Raw genomic sequence first — 21335 nt, 5'->3', positions numbered from 1 at the left:
TGCAGCCTTTTCCACGCCCACCAAGTCACCGTCCCAGCGCCCCGCGAGACGGTTTAGTCAGGAGCGAGCAGGGTCACGGTTTGCCCGAAGACACAAAAGCACCCGGTGGATTCCAGCAGATCCTTCTTGCTTTCACATTTTGGGGGTGCTACACAAGCCCCCTCCGCCCTGCAGAGACAAATACGCACGCCACCCATTTATTATAGGTTTTGTTTATTGGTTCTCTCAGATGAACAGTTTGTTTTCATTTGCCTTTTCTGGCCTTGATCTTCCTCAAGTAGAACTCTAATTCCTTGCCTTCCAACACATAGCCATCAGCTCGGCCACACTGTCCAGGTCTGGAGGCAATGCAAGCTGCAAGGAGAAGTCACTCGGTTTAATTAAATAAATTCGCTACCCCGGTACGCACACGTGGCAGGAAACGCCGCCTGCAGTCCCTGCAGAAGCATGAACGAGCAAGGCTCGGTATCAGACACCAGCTTGCGTGCTGCCTTAATTCCTCCCCCAAGAGACCTTGCTCTTGAACCCGCTCTGCTGGGCTGCACCCGTAATGAAGTCCTCTTCAGATCTCCAAACTGTCATCGCTCAAATTCAGTAGCAGAACTGGACAAAGGTCTCATCACCAGAAGACTTCGAAACACGGAACTATTCACACCAGAGCCTGAAACTGGCGATAGCTGTCCGCGTGCACGGCTGGGCTGTTTCTGACACGCAGTACGCCCATAGGCGCCTGCTCATTTGCAAGCCTCACGTCCCACCATTTATTTCAAATGCCAACCAGGAATGACCGACTGCTAGCTGGGACACGAAGCAATTCAAGCGACGGAAACAGATCTCCTGTTCCTGCCAGGCCTGGGCTATCCCCGGAGAAGGTGAAAGAAGAGTTCCCCTACACTCAGAGGACACTTGTGCAAATAGATCGGGAAAACACCCCCACTGCTCTCATCTCAGCTTTATCACAGCTTGTAGGGAAATGGTCCCAAGAACAAGAAGGGTACCTGCTCTGGAACGTGCTTACGCCCTGACTCCCTTACACCCACCCACACCACGGCCCCCCAGGACTCACCGAGCAGCTTTCCCTGCTGGAACTGCTCCTCGAGGATGCTTGCTATCTTGGCATTCTTCTTTCGCTCATCGTATTTTTTCTGGATCTTCTTTGAGCGCTTCTTGTTCAAAATTTCCTCCTCTTCAGGAGTCTAAAACAAGACCGTAGGTAAAAACAAGGTTAGGGTTAAGCGAAGGCACGGTTAAGCACACAGCCACCTCCTGCAAGAGCAGGTCCCCACTAGCATCAAAGAGAACCCAGCACTGTTTTGTGTTTCCCAAGTCACATCTTCCACAGCTACAAACGCCTCAACCTAACAGAACCGGGTGCTGCTTTCCACTTGTGAGGCCAACAAACCCAGCACCGCTGACTGGAGTCACCGATGACAACGCAGCACAGCGCCCTCAGGAAACACGCTCTAGACAGACGTAGCTGCAAAGCTTTCCCTAATGAATTACCCCTCCTCCAAAAAAAGCGAGCACACGTCTCTTCTCCAGACATGAGAGCGCTTGGGCGTGGCACAAGTCCTGGCAAACAGGTTACGAGCTCTCCCCACGCTTCTGAACTTCACGGTGATCAGCTCGCAAGTGCTTTATTTTGTAAGGCAAGGAGACAACCCCAAGCTGAATGCTACACACGGGTGTTTAAATAACTTAATCTGGGGTTTGGATCTTAAAATTAGAGGTGATGAGCCTGGATGAAGATGCTTTAAGCAAAGTTTAGTCATCAATCCACGAGCTTCTCATCAGAGGACAGCGCTGCCCCAGCACAAGGGCCTGCCCGCAAAAGCCCTCCTCAGCATCACAAAGCGTCATCGCCCTTCCTTCAGCAGCAGAACTGGACAGAAGTTATCATCATCAGAAGACATCTACAGGCAGGCCCCCGTGCAATGCCTCGGAGACGACTCCGTGCTCCTGAACAGAGCCCGACTCCCGCTGGGCAGGCAGCCTGCGTGACCGACGCTATCGCTGACAGGCACCCAGCCCATCTCGGCAGGCGCTGTTCGCTCACGACTAGCCGCCTCCAGCAGGGCGGCCTCTCCTCTCCCCAGGAGCCGCAGCGACCCCCCCGCCGTGAAGAACCCACCCAATCCCACGCGTACCAGTTTGGCACCCTTCTTGCGTCCAAGGGGCAAGGCATAGTGGGCTTCATACCACTGCCGGTACGGGGTGCTGTCGACGAGAACGATGCAGTTCTTCACCAGGGTCTTTGTCCGCACCAGTTCGTTGTTGGAAGCGTTGTAGACAACATCGATGATCCTGGTCTTGCGGGTGCAGCCTTTCAAAAGAAGAGTACCAATTCAAACCCCCAGGGATCAGACAACTGAGGACGCAGTCCGCAGCATCCCACACGTACCCTAAAATCACCTCACTCGTCACCCGACCAGTCCTCCAGCTTCCCAGGCACTGACTTAAATTTAACTGAACGATGCGGCTAGTTTTCATCAGTCCAACTTTCTGCTGCCAGGACAGAAGCCTGTACCTGGGGAAAAGATTCAACCTAGATGAAAAACTGTGGCCTTGCTGAAACTCATCTCTAAGATGACTGAATGATGTTGAAAGCTGCATTTCTGGGCCTGAGGATACCTCAGCAGATGCCAACTAACACCGCACGCAGGGCTCGATCCCGAATATAGTTCCTAGAATTACTGGAGTAAGCCTTGTTGAACAGGGCTGCTCCGCAACACCTAACAGAAACCACTTCCACAGGACGAGGGGTGATGAGCAAACAGAGGACGCTGATGTCTTCACCCTTCACGGCCCACCTGAAGCATCCGGTATCAGCTATTAGATTTGCGCGTTTAGCAGTTGCCAACCCTGCAGACACAGCCCTCACTGCACGCAAAGGCCGGGTGCAAGAGGGGTTTTCTTTTCTTTACTCGTGTACCTCACACTTGTCCTGCAACGTGCGCTCAGTCCCTGCACTTCTCTGCTATTGCCTACGAATTCAGCACTCCTCCAGCTGGGACAACGCTGTTGTCAGTGAGAAGAAAGCTCGTGCCTTCTGCCTCGTGCCACGCCGCTCGCTGAAACCCTTACTGCTGGCTTTATCGTCACACAGGGTAACAGTGACTGGGCCTGAGCTCAAGCCGAATGGTTTTTGTTTTGTAATTCCTAGAACAAAACCCACCTCATTCAGCGGAATTACTGCAGGCTGCCCTCTCGTTTCTGTGCTGCCCGCTTCTGCTTAGCTAAGCAGGAGGAATTAAAAAGCGTGTGCTCATGTAACATGGCCACGGGCCGCTCTTTTGCTGAAAAATCCTCAGCCTTCTCTCTTGGGCAGGACTACCTAACTCTCAGCAGATGTTCATCAATAAACTGGGCAGCACGTGAGCTGCGTTTGTGAAGACCTAACCTGCAGGTATTTTGCGTTTTCCCCCCTCTGTAGCCCCCCAAAGCCCGGCAGGCAGGCGATACGAGCGTGTCACTCAGGGTAACTATGACACTCCAATCACTGTGAGCCCAGCAGACGTTGAAGTCTCCTAAGGCCACATAAGGTCAAAGTTATCATCACCACGCAGCCAGCCTCAGATCCACTTCTGCCAAGTTCAGCATGTCCGAAATCAGCCTAGAAAGCTCCGCATCGCCCCTCTACTCTGTAGCCGTACCGGAGATCAACGGGTGTGGAAGGTTTTTGAACACATCAGGGTTATAACGTACTTACATTCGGATCCCCAGGAGAAGTTGCCGACGTCCAGGCGAAGGGCACGGTATTTCTTGTTGCCGCCACGAACCCTCACTGTGTGAATCCGGCGCGGACCGATCTACATCGGAAACAAACCCCAGTGAGGTTGGCGCTGGCGTGCTGCGCGGCACGCACACAGGAGCCCAGCCAAACTCTGAACCGAAGGCAATGTGGTCAGTGTAACTATGACAAACCCCAGCATCGGCAGATGCGGAAAGTGACCAAAACGGTCCGTTGCATCCGCCTAAGGTGAGAATTTCATCACTCCAATTGCCTCTTACTCCAAAAACCTACCGCTCCCTCCCACAGGCATAAAGAAAAAAAGCCATCTTTTATAAAAGCAGTGACAGATATCTAATCGCTCACAAAGAACAATGTATTTTTAAGCCTCTAGAAGCACACAATCATCAAATCAAATTTTAAAAAATAACTAACTGTCCTCCCCAAGCCACCCACCTTAGTGTTGGCCGGCGGCCGCCCCAACTCATACTTCCTCTTCTTGTGGTAGGGCTTCCTCTTGCCCCCAGTCTTGCGACGCTTGTGCCAGTTGTCCCTGGAGATACCTGAATGGAGAGCAGCGCGGTCAGAAGACGGCACGGATTCCACCTGGCCATGGCTGGGCGAGGGTCTGAGTCCTCAGCTCTCCAAGGTTGGTATCCGCACAGTGCACTCAGCCTTATGCAGCAGTTAGAGATGCTTCATCACTGAAACTCAGAGCCTCCTCGACCTCCTCTCCCCCAGCAGATCTGAGGAAGGCAGCCTCCCGCCCTCCAGCAGCTCTGCAGGGACCACCCCAGCCCTCTGCAGGAAGCAACCTCATGAATTAGCTTACAGGACCCTACGGGAAGGGCCCACCTCACGCTGCGAAGCCCCCTGTGACACGTACCTTATGCTGCGCACTGGATCTTGCAGCTCCTTAGGAGCGGATCCCCTCCCCACCTGACTGACGGGCCCTATGGGGTACGCCCCCACTCAACCCTCCCTTCTCCAACTGAGCCCCCAAAAGGCGCTGCCTCCTGGGTACGGAGCCCCCCCATCACCCCCCCTTCATCCGCAGGGCCCCCTACAGCAGCCTCCCCCCCCCCCCCCGCCGCCATGTTGGGCCCGGCCTCCCTCCCCTCCTCCCCCCGCCAGCCACTCGGCACTGCGGCAGCCGCCCCCAATGGCAGCCAGCGTGGCCCGGCAGCACCCCCGGCTGCCCCCCGGAACGGATGGCGGCGAGCGGCAGCAGCGCGGCGGGCGGATGGCGGCGGATAGCGGCCGGGCCCGGCGGCGGCCCCACTCACCCATGGTGCGGCCCCGGCGCAAAGAGGCGGCGCGGAGGCTCACGGGGCGGTTTGGCGCAGCGAGCTCTCGCGAGAGGGAGTGACGTCATCGCGCCGCGGCCCTGTGCTGTTGCTAGGCGACGCGGCGGCGGTGACGGCGGAGGCCAGAGGGCTGATTTGCATACCCATGGTGCACCGCGCGGCGCCGCCCGCTCCCGCCCGCTCCGGTCCCGTTTCCGCAGCTCCCGCGGGGCCGCCCGGGGCCGGGAGCGGGGCCGGGAGGCGGGGAGGGGATGGGGGGAGAGGAGCAGGGGGGGCCCGGAGCGGGCGGGGGGCGGCGCCGTGAGCTGGGGGGCGGCGGGCGGCGCTGGGGCCGGGCCGGAGGGAGGTGTGCGTCATACTCTGGTTTCTCTTCAGATCGTATAAATCTTTCGCCTTTTACTAAAGATTTCCGTGGAGAGGAACAAGCACGAGTGTCGTGGAATTTTTTGAGGCTCTGCTTCGGCAGAGCTACCCCGATTTGGTCAAAAACAGACGAGTTCAGTTTCAGCCGCCCTTTCGAGGCACACGAGGCTATTCGGTCATCTGGTGTCGCCGCCGGGTCGTGTTCAGGCGAGCATCAGCCAGCGCCCCCAGATCCTCCTCGCCCCCTTCCAGCCACTCTCCCCCAAGCCTGTAGCGCTGCATGGGGTTGCTGTGCCCCAAGGGCACGACCCAGCCATGTCGAACCCCACCCCCTTGGCCTCCGCCCATCTACCCAACCTGCCCGGGTCCCTCTGCAGGGCCTTCCTGCCCTCCAACACCTCCCCCCAAAGCCTTCCTGCCCTCCGTCAGATCGACGCTGCTGTGAGAGGCAAAGCTGTGTTTCTGCAATAGAAGGTGGTTTTGCAGTGGAAAATTCCCCTAACCTTACATATTCAAGAGTGATTGTAGGGCATAGCAGTTGGGAGTACGTTAAGCAGATAAGGGGGAGGTCCTGCTGTCCCAAAATGAGGAGGATAGATAAGATAAACAGGATGAGCAGTGCGAAATCAGTAAAAACAAAAATCATGGGCCCTCTAGTCACGAGAGAAGAGGGAACAAAAAGAAAGGAAAAGGAGAAATTAACGGTTGGTCAAATAAAATTGTACGTGTGTTGTATAGAAGTGCGTCGAGTAGCTTGTGAACCTGTAGTGCTCAGCACATGAGGAAACGGGAGAAATCAGGTGTCAGGTAATGGGGAGCATAAGGTTATGGGGAACTTTTACTGTGCGCACCTCCTTGCGGGACGCCCGCCATTGCAACCACGCAGAGAACATCTCCACAGAAGGCCCTGCCTGAAGAAAATCACTGAGAGTTTTCTCACACTTCCCCCCCAGCTTGGTGCCTTACCGCGGTGCACCCAGTCCCTCGCCCCAGCCCCCAGCACAGGCACTGAGGAGGGTGCCCCAGCACCGCCCCCGGGCAGCGCCGTGCTGGCGGTACCCAGCACTCGCGGCCCCGCCCCCAGGCCCTGCTCATTTGCATACCCATGGTGCACCGCGCGGCGCCGCCCGCTCCCGCCCGCTCCGGTCCCGTTTCCGCAGCTCCCGCGGGGCCGCTCGGGGCCGGGAGCGGGGCCGGGGGGCGGGGAGGGGATGGGGAGAGCGGGGCCGGGGGGGGCCGGAGCGGGCGGGGGGGCGGCGCCGTGAGCTGGGGGGCGGCGGGCGGCGCTGGGGCCGGGCCGGAGGGAGGTGTGCGTCATACTCTGGTTTCTCTTCAGATCGTATAAATCTTTCGCCTTTTACTAAAGATTTCCGTGGAGAGGAACAAGCACGAGTGTCGTGGAATTTTTTGAGGCTCTGCTTCGGCGGAGCTGCCCCGATTTGGTCAAAAACAGATTAAAAAAAAAATACTTTTCAACTCGCTTCATCGAACGCTTTTCCTCGTTCCCCGAAGTCGCTCCGGTTCCCCTCACACCGCCGCAGCTCCTGTCCCTGCGCTACAGCGGGCTCACTGCGCACGCGCAGAACTCCCCCCCCACCCGCCGCTCCGAACTACACCTCCCGTCATGCCCTGCCGCGCGCGGAGCACGCTGGGGATTGTAGTCCCGCGGCACGCCGCCTCCCGGTAGGCCCCGCGGCACGCCGGGCGCGCGGCGTTTAAATCGGCGGCGGTTGGGCGGGCCTGGCTCTCGCTGTCCCCGCCGCCAGCACCATGGACCCCCGGCTGTACCGGCACGTCTGCCCCGGCCGCGTCGTCAACATCCAGCGCAGCAACGGTGCGGGGGGGGGACCGGGGGGTGTGAGGGGGGTAACCCTGGGGGTAACGGGGGGGTGACCGTGCTCTCTTCCAGGCCTGATCCACAAGGCGACGGTGAGGACGGTGAACGTGGAGAGGTCCCTGGTGTCGGTGGAGTGGTCCGAGGGGGGCACCGTCAAGGGCAAGGAGGTGAGGCCGGGCCCCGCGTCGCTGTGTGGGGTTTCTCGTTCTTTACCTCAAAAACGTCCCCGCGTGTCTCAGCCGCAGCCGGCTCCTGCGGCGCTGCCTCCGCCCTCAGATGCGTAACGCTTCTTCCAGGCTGTTACAGATAACGCAGCTGCTCTGCCCTGATTTCAGGGGTTATCTGTAAATAAGCACCCCCAGGTAAGGTACGCGAAAGGTGGGGACGCTGTGACCGCAGCTGGGCAGTGCCAAGAGGGCTCCTGGCCTTGCAGGGTACCGGGGGCTGCTCACCATGCTGCTGGTGGGTGCCTTTCAGTGCCCCCACAGTCCTGGTTCTCCCAGCTCCGTGGTTATCTGTTGGCTTTTGGTGCCTCTGGCAGTGCCCTTTGAGTCTTAAGACTTTGTAGTTCTCCAATAAATGCAGCGTTGTTTGATACTTCAGAGTGCATTTTTTATAGTGGGGTGTTATAACACCAGCCCTGGTGGACCTGGAGGGATTTGTAACATCCACAAGACAGCCCTTGAAGTCTTAACTGTGATGCAGCTTCATCCCCCTTTCTCTGGGGCACAACGTACTGAGAGGCCCCCAGCTGTATTTCTAGTGCCCTGCTCTCTGATTCCCCTATGCCTTACTTCTCAGGGAACGCTATCTCCTCCTTAAAGTTACTGACTTTTCTTTCTCTGTAACGAGAACCTTGTGCAGAGAAATGTCTCAGAATAGACAAGGAGCTAACCGCGGTTTTGGGCTAGAGTCCAGGTAACAACGGCACTGTTGGATTTGAATCGCTCTTGGCCAGTGCTAGTCCAAAACGTCCTAGTTCAGTGTAGAGAAAAGGGCGTGTGGGACCCTGCTGGTGGAACCGCCGTGTTTCCCTGGGGTGATTGAGGTTGTACTGAAAGCCTGACGCTTAAATTCTCCTTTGGTGAATGAGCAAACACGCTGTTCTTGGCATTTTTTCTGGGAACGTAGGTACTACAGGGTCTCTGAAGAGGCTGTTCTTACATGCTGCTAGTGTTTACGATACTGTCCACATACACTTGCTTCTGAGGTAATTAATTTTTCTGATTAGATACGTACAGATTTTACATAAATCAAGTCTTAAAGTTTATTTCTCTTATGTTACAATGTGGTATCTCCAGGGGTGTGAGTGGTTCTTGCTCTTTTTTATATGGACCCTTATTTTATCAAAGTAAATTAAAATTTAATTGAGAACTGGATAACTTCCTCAAGTGGTGCTTGTATTATTGCTTCGATGTTAGGTGAATTCCAGTGCAAGCTGCTGTGACACCAGAGTTATTTTTGTGTATACGTGCTTTCAAGCTCTTCTGCAGGGTTAGGTTTGGCAAAACTGAAACAAGCGAGGTGGTGCCTTTTGTGCTCGTGCCTGCCCTTGGCCGCCTGCCCCACGGTCGCTGCCCTGCGTCTGGGTGCTGCGGAATGCTGTGGAGGCAGGATTATGACTTCACTGGAAGGTCAGGCAGGAGGTGGCAGCTGGCCCTAGGTAAAATCACTTGCAATTGCCAGAGAAAATGCAGGTGAATTGACTTTCGGATTAAATGCTGAATCCCTTGTTTCCAAGGTTTAAGTAGCTCTCTGAAGCTTATTTCAGTAAGCGCAGTCACGCAGTAAACTCTTAATGGTCTCCTAGCACAGAAGTCATGGAGATTTACTAAGATTAGCTGTAAGAGATTAAAGCAGTTGATGCCAAATGTGCTTCGCCTGTCTCCTCAGAAGTCTTCTATGGCACCTGCAGAGCTGTGTGGTGTTTGGCAGAGGAGGGTAAATGGCATAACTTGCTCATTTCTTCTAGTGCAATTGGACATATGAGACTCTTCAAATGGAATATGAACTATTGCCTTGCACCTTGAAGCTAGAAGGCTACTTTAACTTAATATTTGGCAAGCAGTCAGTCAGGTTTGTTTGTCTGTACTGAAAATCAACATGTAAAGAACTGCTGTAGGTGGTAGCAGCCATATTTTACCTTTGCTCTTGCAGATTGAGATTGATGATGTGATCACAATAAATCCTGAGTTAACAGAGGAACTACATGCTGCAGATGTGAAAGAGAACCTTCCTTTGCAAGAGAATGTAACTGTACAGGTAAGCGTTTTAGTCTCTCCAAAGGTACTGACATGTCAGCAGCAGCATGCTTTAGACCAGATCTTTTTATAAATGATACTGTCAGCCTTACAAGTCAGAGACCTCATGCTTTGTGTTCTGTCTCACCGTTAGATTTTGGTCAGAAATCCTTGTTGTATTAACGTTTTGTAGTGCTGTGCTAGGTATTCATGGCTTACTGTGATGACTAACAGCACTCATTGTTTTCCAGAAACAGAAGCGTAGAACAACCCTTTCAAAAATTCCTGCTCCACGGGAAGGTGAGAAAATATTTCCTTTCCTCTTCAAAACAGTGGTGACCCTCCATTGTAGCCATATTATTCCATTTTAGTGTCTCATAACACTGCTTGTTCAGGCAATGCTAAAAAGAGCATACCCGTTCATACCAACACTCTCGAGTCCTGAGTGCAGAACTTCTGCCAACAAATTGCCCTCCTGTTCCTGTGAGCTCAGGTTTGTTGACACGTTGCCCTTTTTTTCAGTATTGCTGTAGTTATTCCTTGACACTGCTTTAAATGTCACTAGGAAGTTCCTGCTGCAGTGAGGTTTAAAGTTTTGTATGGGATTTTGCAAATGCCACAAACAACAAAAGGTAAGTGATAGTTATTAAGACAAAAAGGTGTCAAAATGAGAATGGAAAGGGCAAGGAAGAAATAGCAGTGTCAAATGGATGTCTCCCCTTCAAATAGTCCCCCTAGACAATAACATGAGCTTTATTCCTGGAGACACTTCAGACTAGGCAGCCAAAACGCAAGCTGGTGTGCCATAGCTCAGTGACTTAGTGTCAGTACAGTGTTCTGAGCAAAGCCAGAAGAGAAAGACAGATGTGAAAGCGTGGGATTGCTAAGGAGTTGTTTTTCTTGAGGTGCTGGGAATTAGGAAACTCCCATGTTTTTTTAACCTTTTTATCTTTTTAGTTGACTCTTGCTTTTGAGTTGCAAGTGACAGCATTAAAGGTCTATTTGTAATGTACTCACGTGATGCTGAGGTCAAAGGGTTGCAGACTTAATAACTCTTAATGTACATAGCTGGACAGAACTTAACTTGAACTTAACATGAGCTGTGAATGGTTGCATTTGTCTGGCCTCTTTTGTTGTACGTGCTGCAAGACAGGAAAACTGGAATCAAAAGACAACAGTACAAATCCCCTTGTATCTGAGAGGCAGGAACAGTCCAAGAAGCTTAATATGTCAAAAGTTTTCCTGATCATCTTCAAATGCAGAGAACTCTCCGTAGATTTTGTGAATCGGCAAGGAAAATGATGTGGTAAAGTAGTGATTGTCTCTAGACAGACCTGGTTAATGGAGCTGGATAGCCAGATGGAAAAATAAAGGTGTTTTAATCCAGTCATTGGCTGATGGAAAAATGTCCTCACAGAGGTTGCTGCTTCCCTGAAGTACGGAATCTAATGGCAAATCTGACATGCCTGTTGCCTTTGCTACTGGTGGTCTTGTCCCTGAAGACTTGCTCAGAGTACAAGAGGGAAGCAGTGACTTCAGCATTCATCAGATATCTATTATTGCGGTTATTCCCTGACACTCACGGGCTGTATGTGTCCTGTAGCAAACTCTATGCTGCACCAATCGAAAAGGTAATGTTGGCTTCAGGTTTCAGTTCTTAGGCAAAGCAAATTAAAGAAGATCAGGAGGCGTCTGTCTCCATCTCTCTCAGGAAAGTGAGGAAAGTAGGAGCAGTGCTTTCAGAATGAATTCAGAAACAGATACTAAGTTCTCTGAAGCAGTAAGAACTTTAGAGGATTTTGTACATCCTTGTGCACAAGAACAATCTGAATCAAACCCATCTAGATGCAGCAAATCCTGCAGTTAATATTCCTGTCTAGGAGCACTGTTTTTTGCACAAAGTGCTGCTGAGTTTGTGATGAGATCAGGTGTCTGGGCATGTGTGGCAAAAGGAATGAAATACCATCTCTGTGTATAATGAAATGGATTCTTTCTTTTCCTAAAGTTGCGTCAATGGCACCTAATGTCTCTGCACCTGAGCAGAAGAATCCAGGTAAAAAGTTAACACATGAGCACTGAATTTTGTGGGCACAGTTGTAAGGAATTTGATCCAGAATTGAAATTCACCCTTGATGTGAAACAAATCTAACTTCCTTTCAAATCATAGTGATTAATTCTGGATAAATTCTTGCGATTGCTGGAGGTGAGAGTAGTTCTAGCTTTCATATCACACTTCTATTTTTTCATATCAGACTCGCTTTCTTTACAAACCTATTGAGGTGTATGTTCCTGTCACCTGCTAAGCTTCCTGGGTGAGTGATTTGTCTCAGTGAAAGAACTGGAACTAGGTATGAGGCAATGGAGACTGCCTACAGAAGGGCCCTTCTTGAAGATTTGCTGTTGCAATTATAGGTAGTCTGTCTTGTAGCTGAATTTAGTGTCATCAAGCTATGCACCACACACACCATCTCCATTTGGATGTTGTAATGGTGGGCATGATCTGGCTCATGACCAGTTTTCCTTTTGGACGTTGAAGGCATAAGAAATAAATTTTTATCCTGACTTTTCCTTAGAGCTTCCCTAGATAACCCACTCTGTATAGCAAAATTAGTGGTATAGCCTTGGTTTTCATACTGTCACCATCACAGTTAATTCGTAGCCCTGTGAGTGTGAGACTTCAGAGGATTTCCCAGTTCCCTGAGTTGTAACTGCCTCCTTCCTAGGTATCAAACTTCCAGAACTGCCATATTAGTGAACCCTTAGTGGTATCTGGAAAGAAATTCACTGAAGCTGCAAATCTGGAATGAACTGTGTGCTTTTCTGTAGTGGTCACTTCTCACCCACCTACCTTTCCAGCAGTGCTTTATCCTAGGCTTTGGTAATGCATCAGAGATCGGAAAATGGTTCTTTTAAGCACAACCTGCACTTCTTGGAGTAAATGATTACTTGCAAATGTCGGAGTGTCTGATGCATGATGCTGAACTTGAATTTGTTTTTCCGAAGCTATGCGTGGCCGCTCCAGGATGTCTGTCATCACGGAACCTCAGTGCAGCCTCCAGGAAAATGAGATGGGGGTGGATCCCTGCACTTCTACACAAACAAGAAACAATTTGTCAGTTCCTGGTGAGTGGAAAAAGAACCCAGAGAATTCTTAATAAGAAGCAACGTGCTTTGTATGTGTTTAATTAGGTGAACTGCAAATCCAGGAGGAAGAGCAACCCCTACCCCTTCATATATTAAATGAGAGAGGCAGAGTTCTGCCACTATGTAAACATCAAGGGCTTCTGCCTGAAGGGGTTCTCAAAGGACTTTGGAAACTATGTTGTTGAAGGATGGTGTACTTTGTTAACAAGAGAGCTGCAGCTGTGCTTGTGGTGCATGTGGTATCTGCATACCAGCATAAAGTGGCATTTGCGGGGCTAGAGTGGGAAGCAAAGTGCCTTAATAGTGCTGACAGCAGGCTCCAGCTATACTGGTTGTAGCTCTACCTATACCAGTTGAGTAAAGTAAGAACTTTAGCCTGCCTGAATAATGAATCTGTAGTCATTTATCTTTACCAGACCTACCCCATGAATAGCTGTGGGCATTCCTTGCATATTAAGTTTTGCAAAGATGTTCAAATAAGAGGCTTGATATTCTTGTCTAGTTAGTGTGGCACTGATTTGTAGTTTTGAATAAAAGTTTGTGATTGGTGAAGGATTAAAAAAATTTGCACATATATTTTAGCAAGTTCTCCCTCCTGATCCGGAATTGGAGTTGAGGAATAGCTGTGGTCTGTGAGGATTTGCAAATTACAAAATGTTCTTGATCTTTGGGTTCCAGTTATTGTCTTTGGTGTGGCTTCTTTCTGCAGCTGGCCGAACCAAGACTAGTAGGCTGAGCTGTGCTCCAGAACCCCCATTGACAAATGGAAATTCAGAGGATCATCTGCTTTCTGCTAGAATGAACCCTTCAGCGAGCCCAGGTACCTGGGAGCGGTGGGTAAGAACTGGCTCACCGGTCAGAAGTGCATCACTGTGATTGCTGCTTTGTGTAGTCCTAGACTAATGCTTTGAAAGGGTGGCTTTGGCAGCAAGACTAAATATCTTAAGTATTTTTATTATAAATACATCGTTCTGTTAGAGTGGTTGTCTCCTCAGAAATGCTGCCCTTAGTGATGGTGTGACATGCTAACCAGCTTCTGATAGGTAGATCTGCGTTGGGAAGGAAGCGGTGAAATATTAACAACCATTCTTCTGAAGATGACTATTTCCTGTACCACTTAGACAGGCTAGTCTGTCAGTAACCTTGACATCTTTGTAAAACATCATGTTTAAAACATAAGGTGAAAATTTATTCCAAGGAAGTGTTTTCATTTTATCTAGTTCGGAGAAGATCTAACATTGTGAAAGAGATGGAGAAAATGAAACACAAGAGAGAAGAAAAGAGAGCTCAAATTAGTGAAATCAGGACAAAACGTGCACAGGTAGAGTACTCTACCCCAAAAAGGGGAAATTCTATTAGGTAGTACAACCTGGTAGTTGAAACCAAAACGTATTTTGGACAGACTTTGTTCTTAAGTTTATGCCAAAGGATGGATTGATTCTAGTTTCAGAATGTTCTGAATTTGTGGCCTTTGAGTGAATACTTTTCTATCTATGTAATTGGTTGTGTTTGGTGTGCTCTGGGGCTTTTTTTCTGTTGTGGGTTAATTACCTTCATGCCTATGTTTTCTCATGCAGGAATATGACAGCAGTTGTCCAAACTGGGAGTTTGCACGGATGATCAAGGAATTCAGAGCAACTTTAGACTGCCAGCCATTATCTATAACTGACCCAGTAAGTAAATACTGAGGCTGCTGAGTGCAGCACGTAGACACTTTGACTTCTTTAGTTTGTACTGATGGCTTTAGCAGATGAGCAAATTAGTGCATCACAGCTCTTGGGAAATCCTCTGAGCATATTGTGATCCTGAGGGCACCCGGTGGTAAATGTAAGGTCACTTACCTCTCCTATTTAGGGCTAAGCTGCCTTGCATTACTTTGCATATGGCACTAGCGAAGAGTTTGCACTTTGAAAATTATCATGCAATGCTTTGTGTGTAACATCAGTAGTTTTCAGAGCTTGTAAATGGCAGAGCCTATTACATAGCAGTTTGGTTTGTAGGTATAGGTATAAATAAGTTAAAACAGACTAGTGCCCTGTAACAGTGTTAGATGTGTGAGTTGTATATTGAGTAATTTTAGAGTAGGTCAACAAGTGAAAGAGCAAAAGTAGAGGTCAAACTACAAAAAGCAGGTTCAGCAGAGACCCTCAGCAATTACAGAGGTGGCATTGTTTAATACCTGAGAACAAGTAGTCTTTGTCTAGCAAAAGCCTTGCTATAGTCAGTGAAAAAATGACAGCATTTAAGTTCAAACATGAGTAGGTGCTGACTAGCATAGAACATGAGGTAGTTTGTGTACTTGCATCTGACAGAGCTGAGAATCAGCTGTTTGTATAAATGTTGCTGCATGACAGGGATGAGCTTGTCATCTCCTACTACCTGCTTCAACCAATGGAACAGGCACTTCTCAAACCCAACTGATGTGCAGATGTGCTGCACAAATAGCTAAACTTACTGCACCAGTGAAAAACTTCAGGTCAAAAAAACCTCCAGAGGTAAATTAAAATAATAATTTACCTGAATTTGACCCTAGTTGCAGTAATAAGATCACAGATTTTGCTGGACAGCTGGCCAAGAACTGAACACGTTATTGACCCTAAAACAGAATATTTGGGACACTTTTTTAGCATAGGAGCATTTCTGTGTGATATGTTGAGAATGCTACCCAGAAGTAAATTGTTCATAGTGTTTTTTGTGCATTCAACGGACTTTAAGACTTACACTCCTCCATGAGCAGGTCTCCTCCAGATCAGTACCAGAGGAAACTCATCAGTGTGTTGAGAAGTCAACGTGAGGGAGCATGGAACCTTTCTCTGTGCTACTCAGTACATGTAATTAGGAAATAATTATTACTTGTTTTCCTAATTTTCTTTTAGATAGAAGAACATAGGATTTGTGTCTGTGTCAGAAAGCGCCCTCTAAATAAACAAGGTGAGTGTTCTGATAAAGCAGATCTGACTTTGGAGCAGTTTGACTTTGTTTATTCATGTTAAATCTGAGGGTCTCTTCCATCAACAGAACTTCTCAGAAAGGAATGTGATGTGATTACTGTTCCAAGCAAATGTGTCCTGCTGGTCCACGAGCCAAAGCAGAAAGTGGATCTAACAAAATACCTTGAAACCCAAGCATTCAGATTTGACTTTTCATTTGATGAACTGGCTTCTAATGAAATGGTATACAGGTAATGCTTTCCTCTCATTTGGATTGATTTTCAAGATAGCGCTGAGCTATGGCTAGATGACAGCCTAGTTGGAAGAAACTGCTACCTGAAGTAAATATGAAAATTCCTTTTTGGAGGAAACCGAAGGACTGAAGTCCAAAGCTCAGTTTTGGCGTGGCCTTGCAAATAAAAGGACATCCTTAGGAAATTAGCTTCTTTAGGAAAACTGATAAAGCAGGATGTGAACTGCTTAACTTAACTGTCTTTTACCTTCTGAATATCCAGGTTCACTGCCAGGCCTCTTGTACAGACCATCTTCGAGGGTGGAAAGGCGACATGTTTTGCATATGGCCAGACAGGCAGTGGCAAGACACATGTAAGTTTTTCTCCAAAGTATCCAATTTTCTAGCTTTATCTAAAGTATGTTGAAGTTCCTTGATGTTACAGGGTTGTAAAAGGAGCTCAAATCTTGCTTTATTTTCTTAAAGATAATAGTTTCAGTTGTTAATCCTCTTTTTCTGTATTTCTGTAGTTAGAAGTATTAGTGGTTTTCCTCTGAAGTTGCGAGTAAAGTCATGCTAAAATTATCCCATAGCTGATTTTTAAAGACTTAGAACCAAGGATATCCTCACATGTTAGTGGCAGAGCCATAGCTATCACTTGCCTTGAACTGCTGTTGCTGCCCTAACTTTGCAAAGTAGGGTTATTAGCCTACATGTGAGACAAAGGCTATTGTCTGTATTGTATTTTGAGTTTGGAGACATTCCAAAGACCTTAGTGGTTATGTAAGAAAATGCTTCTTATTGCACATGAACACTTAAATGATCTGGTATTGCGAAGTGGTGGAAATTACTGTGTTCACTTTCTAACCACTCCTTCCAGCCCACCCCCTGCAGTTTCAAGAGAACTGGAGATTGTGTTTTCCGCCTCAGAGGTGTTACGTTCTAAATTTTCAGCAATTGGGTTGTCTTTTTCCCCTTCTAGAAACTAAAGGGAAGGAAAATGGAAATTCTCTTCCTTTACACTATGGTAGTGGAGCCAAATCCATTGTCTTCTTGCTCTGCAAGAAGCCTTTGTCAGACCAAGGTGGTGTGAGCTGGAGTTGGCTAGCTAACCAGCTTAAATGGTAAGACAGGTGCTGTCATTCAAGTGTTAGAGGCAAAGTTTAGGCTAGGTTCTCCTATCACTATTATGTAGTCAACTGTTTATCACCTCCAGTAACCCAAAAGGAAGCACTGTAGAGATTTGGATATAGGCATCTTCGTTGCACTAAAATGTGCACACAAACCTGCTCATCTGAGCATCATTCAGCTGTGAGGCATTCAGATTTCTTAATTACTTCCCCTTCCTGATCCTAGGGCACAGAAGTAGTGCAAGGACAATAGCTGCACCTTGAGACTGGAATGCTGCATATTAAACTCGGGTAGATTGAGAATATATTGTGGGACTGAGTTTTAAATAACTTAGTTTCGTGTAAAAAATGGTAAAGCAATTCACTGAGATAGCACAAAGTACAAATTGTGGGAGGATTAAAGGTATCTGTTGAAGAAGCTTGGTGAACAAGGTTGATTCATTTTGATATCACACGTGAGTTTTTGAAAGTCACAGTGAAAACGGTACTAAATTTATTTCCAAACAAATGAGTCTTTGCTCTGGCCAGAGGCTGTTCAGTTGCACTTGCATTTCCCCTAGGAGGAATAACTGCACCGAATTCCTATGAAGTAGTTATCACTGCAGAGCCTTACAGGCATTTAGCTGACACTTTGCATAGTCCAAATCTCCTCTCTGAACTGATAGGGAAGTAGAAAACTAACTTTAATTGTACTGTTGTAATCACCTCACTGAGATCAGTTATCATATACATGATAACTTCCCAGTATGTTCTCAGTACTAAAATCAGGTAGCCTGACTTGCTCTTGTGCCATATCTCACTTTTGATGGCCTTTTCTCTTCACAGACTATGGGTGGAGACTTCTCCGGGAGAGCACAGAATGCCTCTAAGGGTATATATGCTTTTGCATGTAAGTTGATTCTTTAGATATGAAAATCAAATTTGTGCATGCTTTTCTTAAATAGATAAGGTCTGTTTTTGTATGGATACTTTTTTTTCTGGGAAAAGGTACATAAGTTTTCATTAATAAGCGGTGGTGTTTGTTGCAGGAGGTGGGATTAGTTTTTCACAGAATTGTCTAGGTTGGAAGAGACCTCCAAGATCACAGAGTCCTACCTCTGACCTAACACTAACAAGTCCTTCACTGAACCATATCACTAAGCTCAACATCTAAACGTCTTTTTAAGACCTCCAGGGATGGTGACTCCACCACTTCCCTGGGCAGCCCATTCAGTTTCACAAACTGTATTTTCCATCCAACATCTAGTTTTCTAGATCCACCTGCTATTTATCACTTGTCAGAAAATATTTGCTTTTGAGATGGGTGACAGATCTTCTTGTTTGACATTTGCTGGGCTGAAACATTTAAGGCTGAAACATTTAATTTTGAGTTCTGCTTTGCTTTTGTCTCAGCCTAAGGATGGTGCTTGGAAATAGCCTGACTTGAATGCAACAGAACACTACCCACTTCTGGTATAAAGCTTTTTATACAGAAAGCATACGAATGATTTATTTTTTCATTTAAGCACTAGATGCAAAAAAAAGGCGCACACAAGCACCCATTTCTGAGAATATTTTGTAAACTCCTTGATATAATCCCTAGAAAGCACCATGAACCCTGACTCCTGTACTTCCCCTACAGAAAAGCATTTTGTGAAACTACCTGTGTAGCAAGGCAGTTGAAACAAGCAACTCTTTGCTAGTCTCTGAATCAGTTATGACTGGCTCTGAAGGAAAGTCTGCTTTTCAGATCAAAGTGTGAAGTCTATTTGTGAGAGACTGAACTCGATTCAAACAAAGGCCCAACTAATCTGGTATATTGTCTCCAGCAGCAATGCTGATGCTCAGAGAGGTGTCTTCTAGATTCTCCACAGGAAGAGCTTCAAACAAATGCTTGACTCTTGCAAACCTGTCCAAAGCAATAGCAGATTATAATTTTCTCCCAGACCAGCAAGGGGGACAGTATTTGCTTATCCTGATCTTACTGGATCAGTTAGCATTGCGATCTGCAGGTAATATTAACGGTAGAAACCTCTATATCCCTGTGTTTTCAGTCCCTGGATGACAATGCTGCTGAAACTGTTTTCCAGATGATAGCACAGCATTAACAGCACTAATTGTTCCACATGTGTTTGCTCGGGATAGCTATCATTCAGCTGCCAGAAGTACTACATTATGGCTAAGCAATATTCAAAAGCAGTTCAAATAGCAGCTAGGACATGTTTTAAATTAGTTAACTAAACTCCTGTCTTTCCTCACCAGCTCAAGATGTCTTCCTTCTTCTAAACCAGCCCAGGTACAGGAGTCAAGACCTGGAAGTCTATGTGACTTTCTTTGAAATATACAATGGAAAGGTAAGACTTCTAAAAAAAAAAATAAAAAAATAAAAAAAAAAAATCCTGGCATGACTTCTTTGACTGCATATTTGATAAGTAGAAGAATAAAAAACTTAATAATTTCAATAGTTCTATGTAGTCTATTGTTCTTGGCATGTTTGGAATTGAATTGGAAGACTACATTAAATGTGCTGTTCCTACATCCTATATAGTTCTCTACAAAGACAGCATAGACTAAGTAGTCTCAAGTCTCTTTCTCAAGGAGAGTTGTTCAGATTTGCCTTGATTTTGTTGCCTGAATATAGGTGTTTGATCTCTTGAATAAGAAGGCAAAGCTTCGAGTCCTGGAGGATGGCAAGCAGCAGGTCCAGGTGGTTGGCCTTCAAGAGAGACAAGTCAGTTGTGCTGAAGATGTCATCAGAATGATTGAGATGGGCAGTGCATGCAGGTTTGATTGCTTAAAACAATAAGAAAAGTCCATGTCCTGTTGTACCTCTGTATCTGCAAAAAATGTGGTGACTGTAGCCCAGGGCTTGGAGATTTCAAAGAGGAGCCTGTTGTACCCAGTAACAGACAGGCACTGATCCACACCTCTGCATGAAAACAAGAGGGTTGCAGAATAAAGGACTGGCAGGGATGGTTTTAGCCTTCCTTCCATAGTGGCTGCATGTCCTCACATCTCTCCAGAAGAGAGAAACCGCTCAGCTGAGGAGATGGCTGCCCTGGTGCCAAAACTGAATGCCTGCTTCCTAGAAGTAGTTTGCAGGAACATATGTAGTTCCCTGTGGGCTTGTAAGATCAAGGAAGAGTAGCTGGCATCAAGCTATAGCTGCAAAAATACTCAGTCTTAACTGCAGGCCAGATGAGTTGTTCCAGTAGCAGCAAAAATGCTGCACGTCATTTGGGGATCTTCTCTAAAGAATCCCTGAGAAAGTGCGGAGGGACAGCTGTAGGCTTGGCTGCTCATCTTGGCAGGCCGGCTGCAGTTGGGGTATCTCTGCTGTTGTACTGGCTTGTCTTTGATCAGGGGCTAAATTCTGTATCAGCAAGTCTTACCTGTCTAATAAGGTGCAGCTGTTAGGGAAATATTACTTGGCAAATGAGAACTCCTTGGCTGCTGTGTTACATTGCACGTGCATCCTGAAATCTCACTTAGCCAAAAAAGCACGCACAGCAGAATGACATTTCAGCCAAGAACTGTCTAACGCTTCAGGCTCCTGCCTCCCCCAGCAATTTTTAAGGACATCCTCCTTCCATCTTCCCCTAGGAGCAGGGATGTTGCGGGTGGGACAGCAAACGTGCCAGCCCTTGCAGGGTATGAATGATGAAGGTCACAGTAAGGTTTATGGCACATCAGACTCCAATCTCTTGCAGTGACAGGGTAGGTGCAGAGGTTAACCAGCAAGCCAGCTTGGCTGGGGAAAAGGGACTTACCATGAGTGTAATGTGCTAGCACAGCTAATGCTGTTTAGTGGAGGAAACTTGGCGGAGCTTACCGTGTGATAGCAGATGCATTAGGAGAATGACATGCGGTCTGCTCTGTGGCAGGAAGATGCTGTGCTGAAGGTATTTCTTCCAGCTTCAAATGCATATAAGGTATCAGAATATTTTTCTGACTGCTAGTGCAGGCTAGCTGAGTTGAGCCAGGCAGCTTGATATTGGAAGTGATTCTTTAATTCATGCAATCTTGAGGTATTAATGTGTGGGTTAAACAACTTAACTGAATGGCTGCAGGTCTAGTGTTGTTGGGACCTCAGTCTTCTGTGACACAGTTCTAACACTTGTTTGCTTATTTGTTGTAGGACATCCGGACAAACTTTTGCAAATGCTAGCTCTTCACGGTCACATGCCTGCTTCCAAATCATACTACGCCGAAGAGGGAAGCTGCTTGGCAAATTTTCCTTGGTGGATCTGGCAGGAAATGAGAGGGGTGCGGACACATCTAGTGCTGACAGGCAGACACGAATGGAAGGTGCAGAAATCAATAAAAGCTTGCTAGCTTTGAAGGTGAGCTATAGCTCAAGGAGCAAATGGTACTACTCAACACAAGGATTGTTTAACTCTGGGGTTATATGCTCTGTTTCTTTCCAGTGCAAGGGAAAAGAAC

The 21335-nt window shown here is 47.7% G+C and overlaps 3 protein-coding genes and 6 non-coding genes across 10 annotated transcripts in view; 3 read left to right on the top strand and 6 right to left on the bottom strand.

Annotated features, from left to right (window-relative positions):
- Window positions 1-196: 196 nt before the first annotated feature.
- RPS8 (ribosomal protein S8) lies at window positions 197-5114 on the bottom strand. Its single transcript, XM_035538024.2, has 6 exons — window positions 5017-5114; window positions 4187-4293; window positions 3710-3809; window positions 2148-2323; window positions 1067-1196; window positions 197-354 (listed from the first exon to the last, which is right to left on the bottom strand). The coding sequence occupies exons 1-6, from the start codon at window positions 5018-5020 to the stop codon at window positions 245-247; spliced, it is 627 nt and encodes a 208-aa protein (XP_035393917.1). The 5' UTR covers window positions 5021-5114; the 3' UTR covers window positions 197-244.
- On the bottom strand, window positions 558-629 carry LOC118243809 (small nucleolar RNA SNORD38). The gene has a single exon (XR_004777336.1). It is a non-coding gene; the product is annotated as a small nucleolar RNA SNORD38 (small nucleolar RNA).
- Window positions 1836-1909, bottom strand: LOC118243810 (small nucleolar RNA SNORD38). The gene has a single exon (XR_004777337.1). It is a non-coding gene; the product is annotated as a small nucleolar RNA SNORD38 (small nucleolar RNA).
- Window positions 3899-4002, bottom strand: LOC118243811 (small nucleolar RNA SNORD46). The gene has a single exon (XR_004777338.1). It is a non-coding gene; the product is annotated as a small nucleolar RNA SNORD46 (small nucleolar RNA).
- Window positions 4360-4444, bottom strand: LOC118243807 (small nucleolar RNA SNORD55/SNORD39). Its single transcript, XR_004777335.1, has one exon. It is a non-coding gene; the product is annotated as a small nucleolar RNA SNORD55/SNORD39 (small nucleolar RNA).
- A 278-nt stretch (window positions 5115-5392) lies between the features above and the next one.
- LOC118243815 (U5 spliceosomal RNA) lies at window positions 5393-5507 on the top strand. The gene has a single exon (XR_004777342.1). It is a non-coding gene; the product is annotated as a U5 spliceosomal RNA (small nuclear RNA).
- A 1209-nt stretch (window positions 5508-6716) lies between these two features.
- LOC118243823 (U5 spliceosomal RNA) lies at window positions 6717-6831 on the top strand. Its single transcript, XR_004777350.1, has one exon. It is a non-coding gene; the product is annotated as a U5 spliceosomal RNA (small nuclear RNA).
- A 239-nt stretch (window positions 6832-7070) lies between these two features.
- The window catches only part of KIF2C (kinesin family member 2C), a 19046-nt gene continuing 4781 nt past the window's right edge, over window positions 7071-21335 (top strand). Inside the window, exons 1-16 of one of the 2 annotated variants that reach the window (XM_035537979.2) lie at window positions 7093-7234; window positions 7310-7404; window positions 9395-9499; window positions 9729-9777; window positions 11483-11530; window positions 12481-12600; window positions 13331-13441; window positions 13842-13942; window positions 14199-14294; window positions 15498-15552; window positions 15640-15802; window positions 16067-16157; window positions 17739-17802; window positions 19155-19246; window positions 19534-19676; window positions 21031-21235. In XM_035537979.2, the coding sequence (XP_035393872.1) occupies window positions 7171-7234; window positions 7310-7404; window positions 9395-9499; window positions 9729-9777; window positions 11483-11530; window positions 12481-12600; window positions 13331-13441; window positions 13842-13942; window positions 14199-14294; window positions 15498-15552; window positions 15640-15802; window positions 16067-16157; window positions 17739-17802; window positions 19155-19246; window positions 19534-19676; window positions 21031-21235 (1602 nt within the window). In that variant the 5' untranslated portion in view covers window positions 7093-7170. Of the gene's footprint in view, window positions 7235-7309; window positions 7405-9394; window positions 9500-9728; window positions 9778-11482; window positions 11531-12480; window positions 12601-13330; window positions 13442-13841; window positions 13943-14198; window positions 14295-15497; window positions 15553-15639; window positions 15803-16066; window positions 16158-17738; window positions 17803-19154; window positions 19247-19533; window positions 19677-21030; window positions 21236-21335 lie in introns of both variants that reach the window. The other variant, XM_035537981.2, reaches the window with a different exon arrangement.
- The window catches only part of ARMH1 (armadillo like helical domain containing 1), a 25368-nt gene continuing 15996 nt past the window's right edge, over window positions 11964-21335 (bottom strand). The window contains exon 12 of the mRNA XM_035537984.2: window positions 11964-12567. Within this exon, the coding sequence (XP_035393877.1) occupies window positions 12521-12567 (47 nt within the window). The 3' untranslated portion in view covers window positions 11964-12520. The remainder of the gene's footprint in view (window positions 12568-21335) is intronic.

Source organism: Cygnus atratus, chromosome 8, assembly GCF_013377495.2.
Source record: "Cygnus atratus isolate AKBS03 ecotype Queensland, Australia chromosome 8, CAtr_DNAZoo_HiC_assembly, whole genome shotgun sequence".
NCBI lineage: Eukaryota > Metazoa > Chordata > Aves > Anseriformes > Anatidae > Cygnus > Cygnus atratus.
Note: the sequence above shows the minus strand (reverse complement) of the source record. Positions and strands in the feature narration are given on the sequence as shown.

Excerpts from the sequence above, each read along its gene's own strand:
- RPS8 (XM_035538024.2), bottom strand. Across the intron at positions 2,324-3,709 it reads CTTCTCCTGGGGATCCGAAT|GCTGCACCCGCAAGACCAGG; the intron begins GTAAGTACGTTA and ends TTCTTTTGAAAG. Across the intron at positions 1,197-2,147 it reads GCAAGAAGGGTGCCAAACTG|ACTCCTGAAGAGGAGGAAAT; the intron begins GTACGCGTGGGA and ends GTCTTGTTTTAG.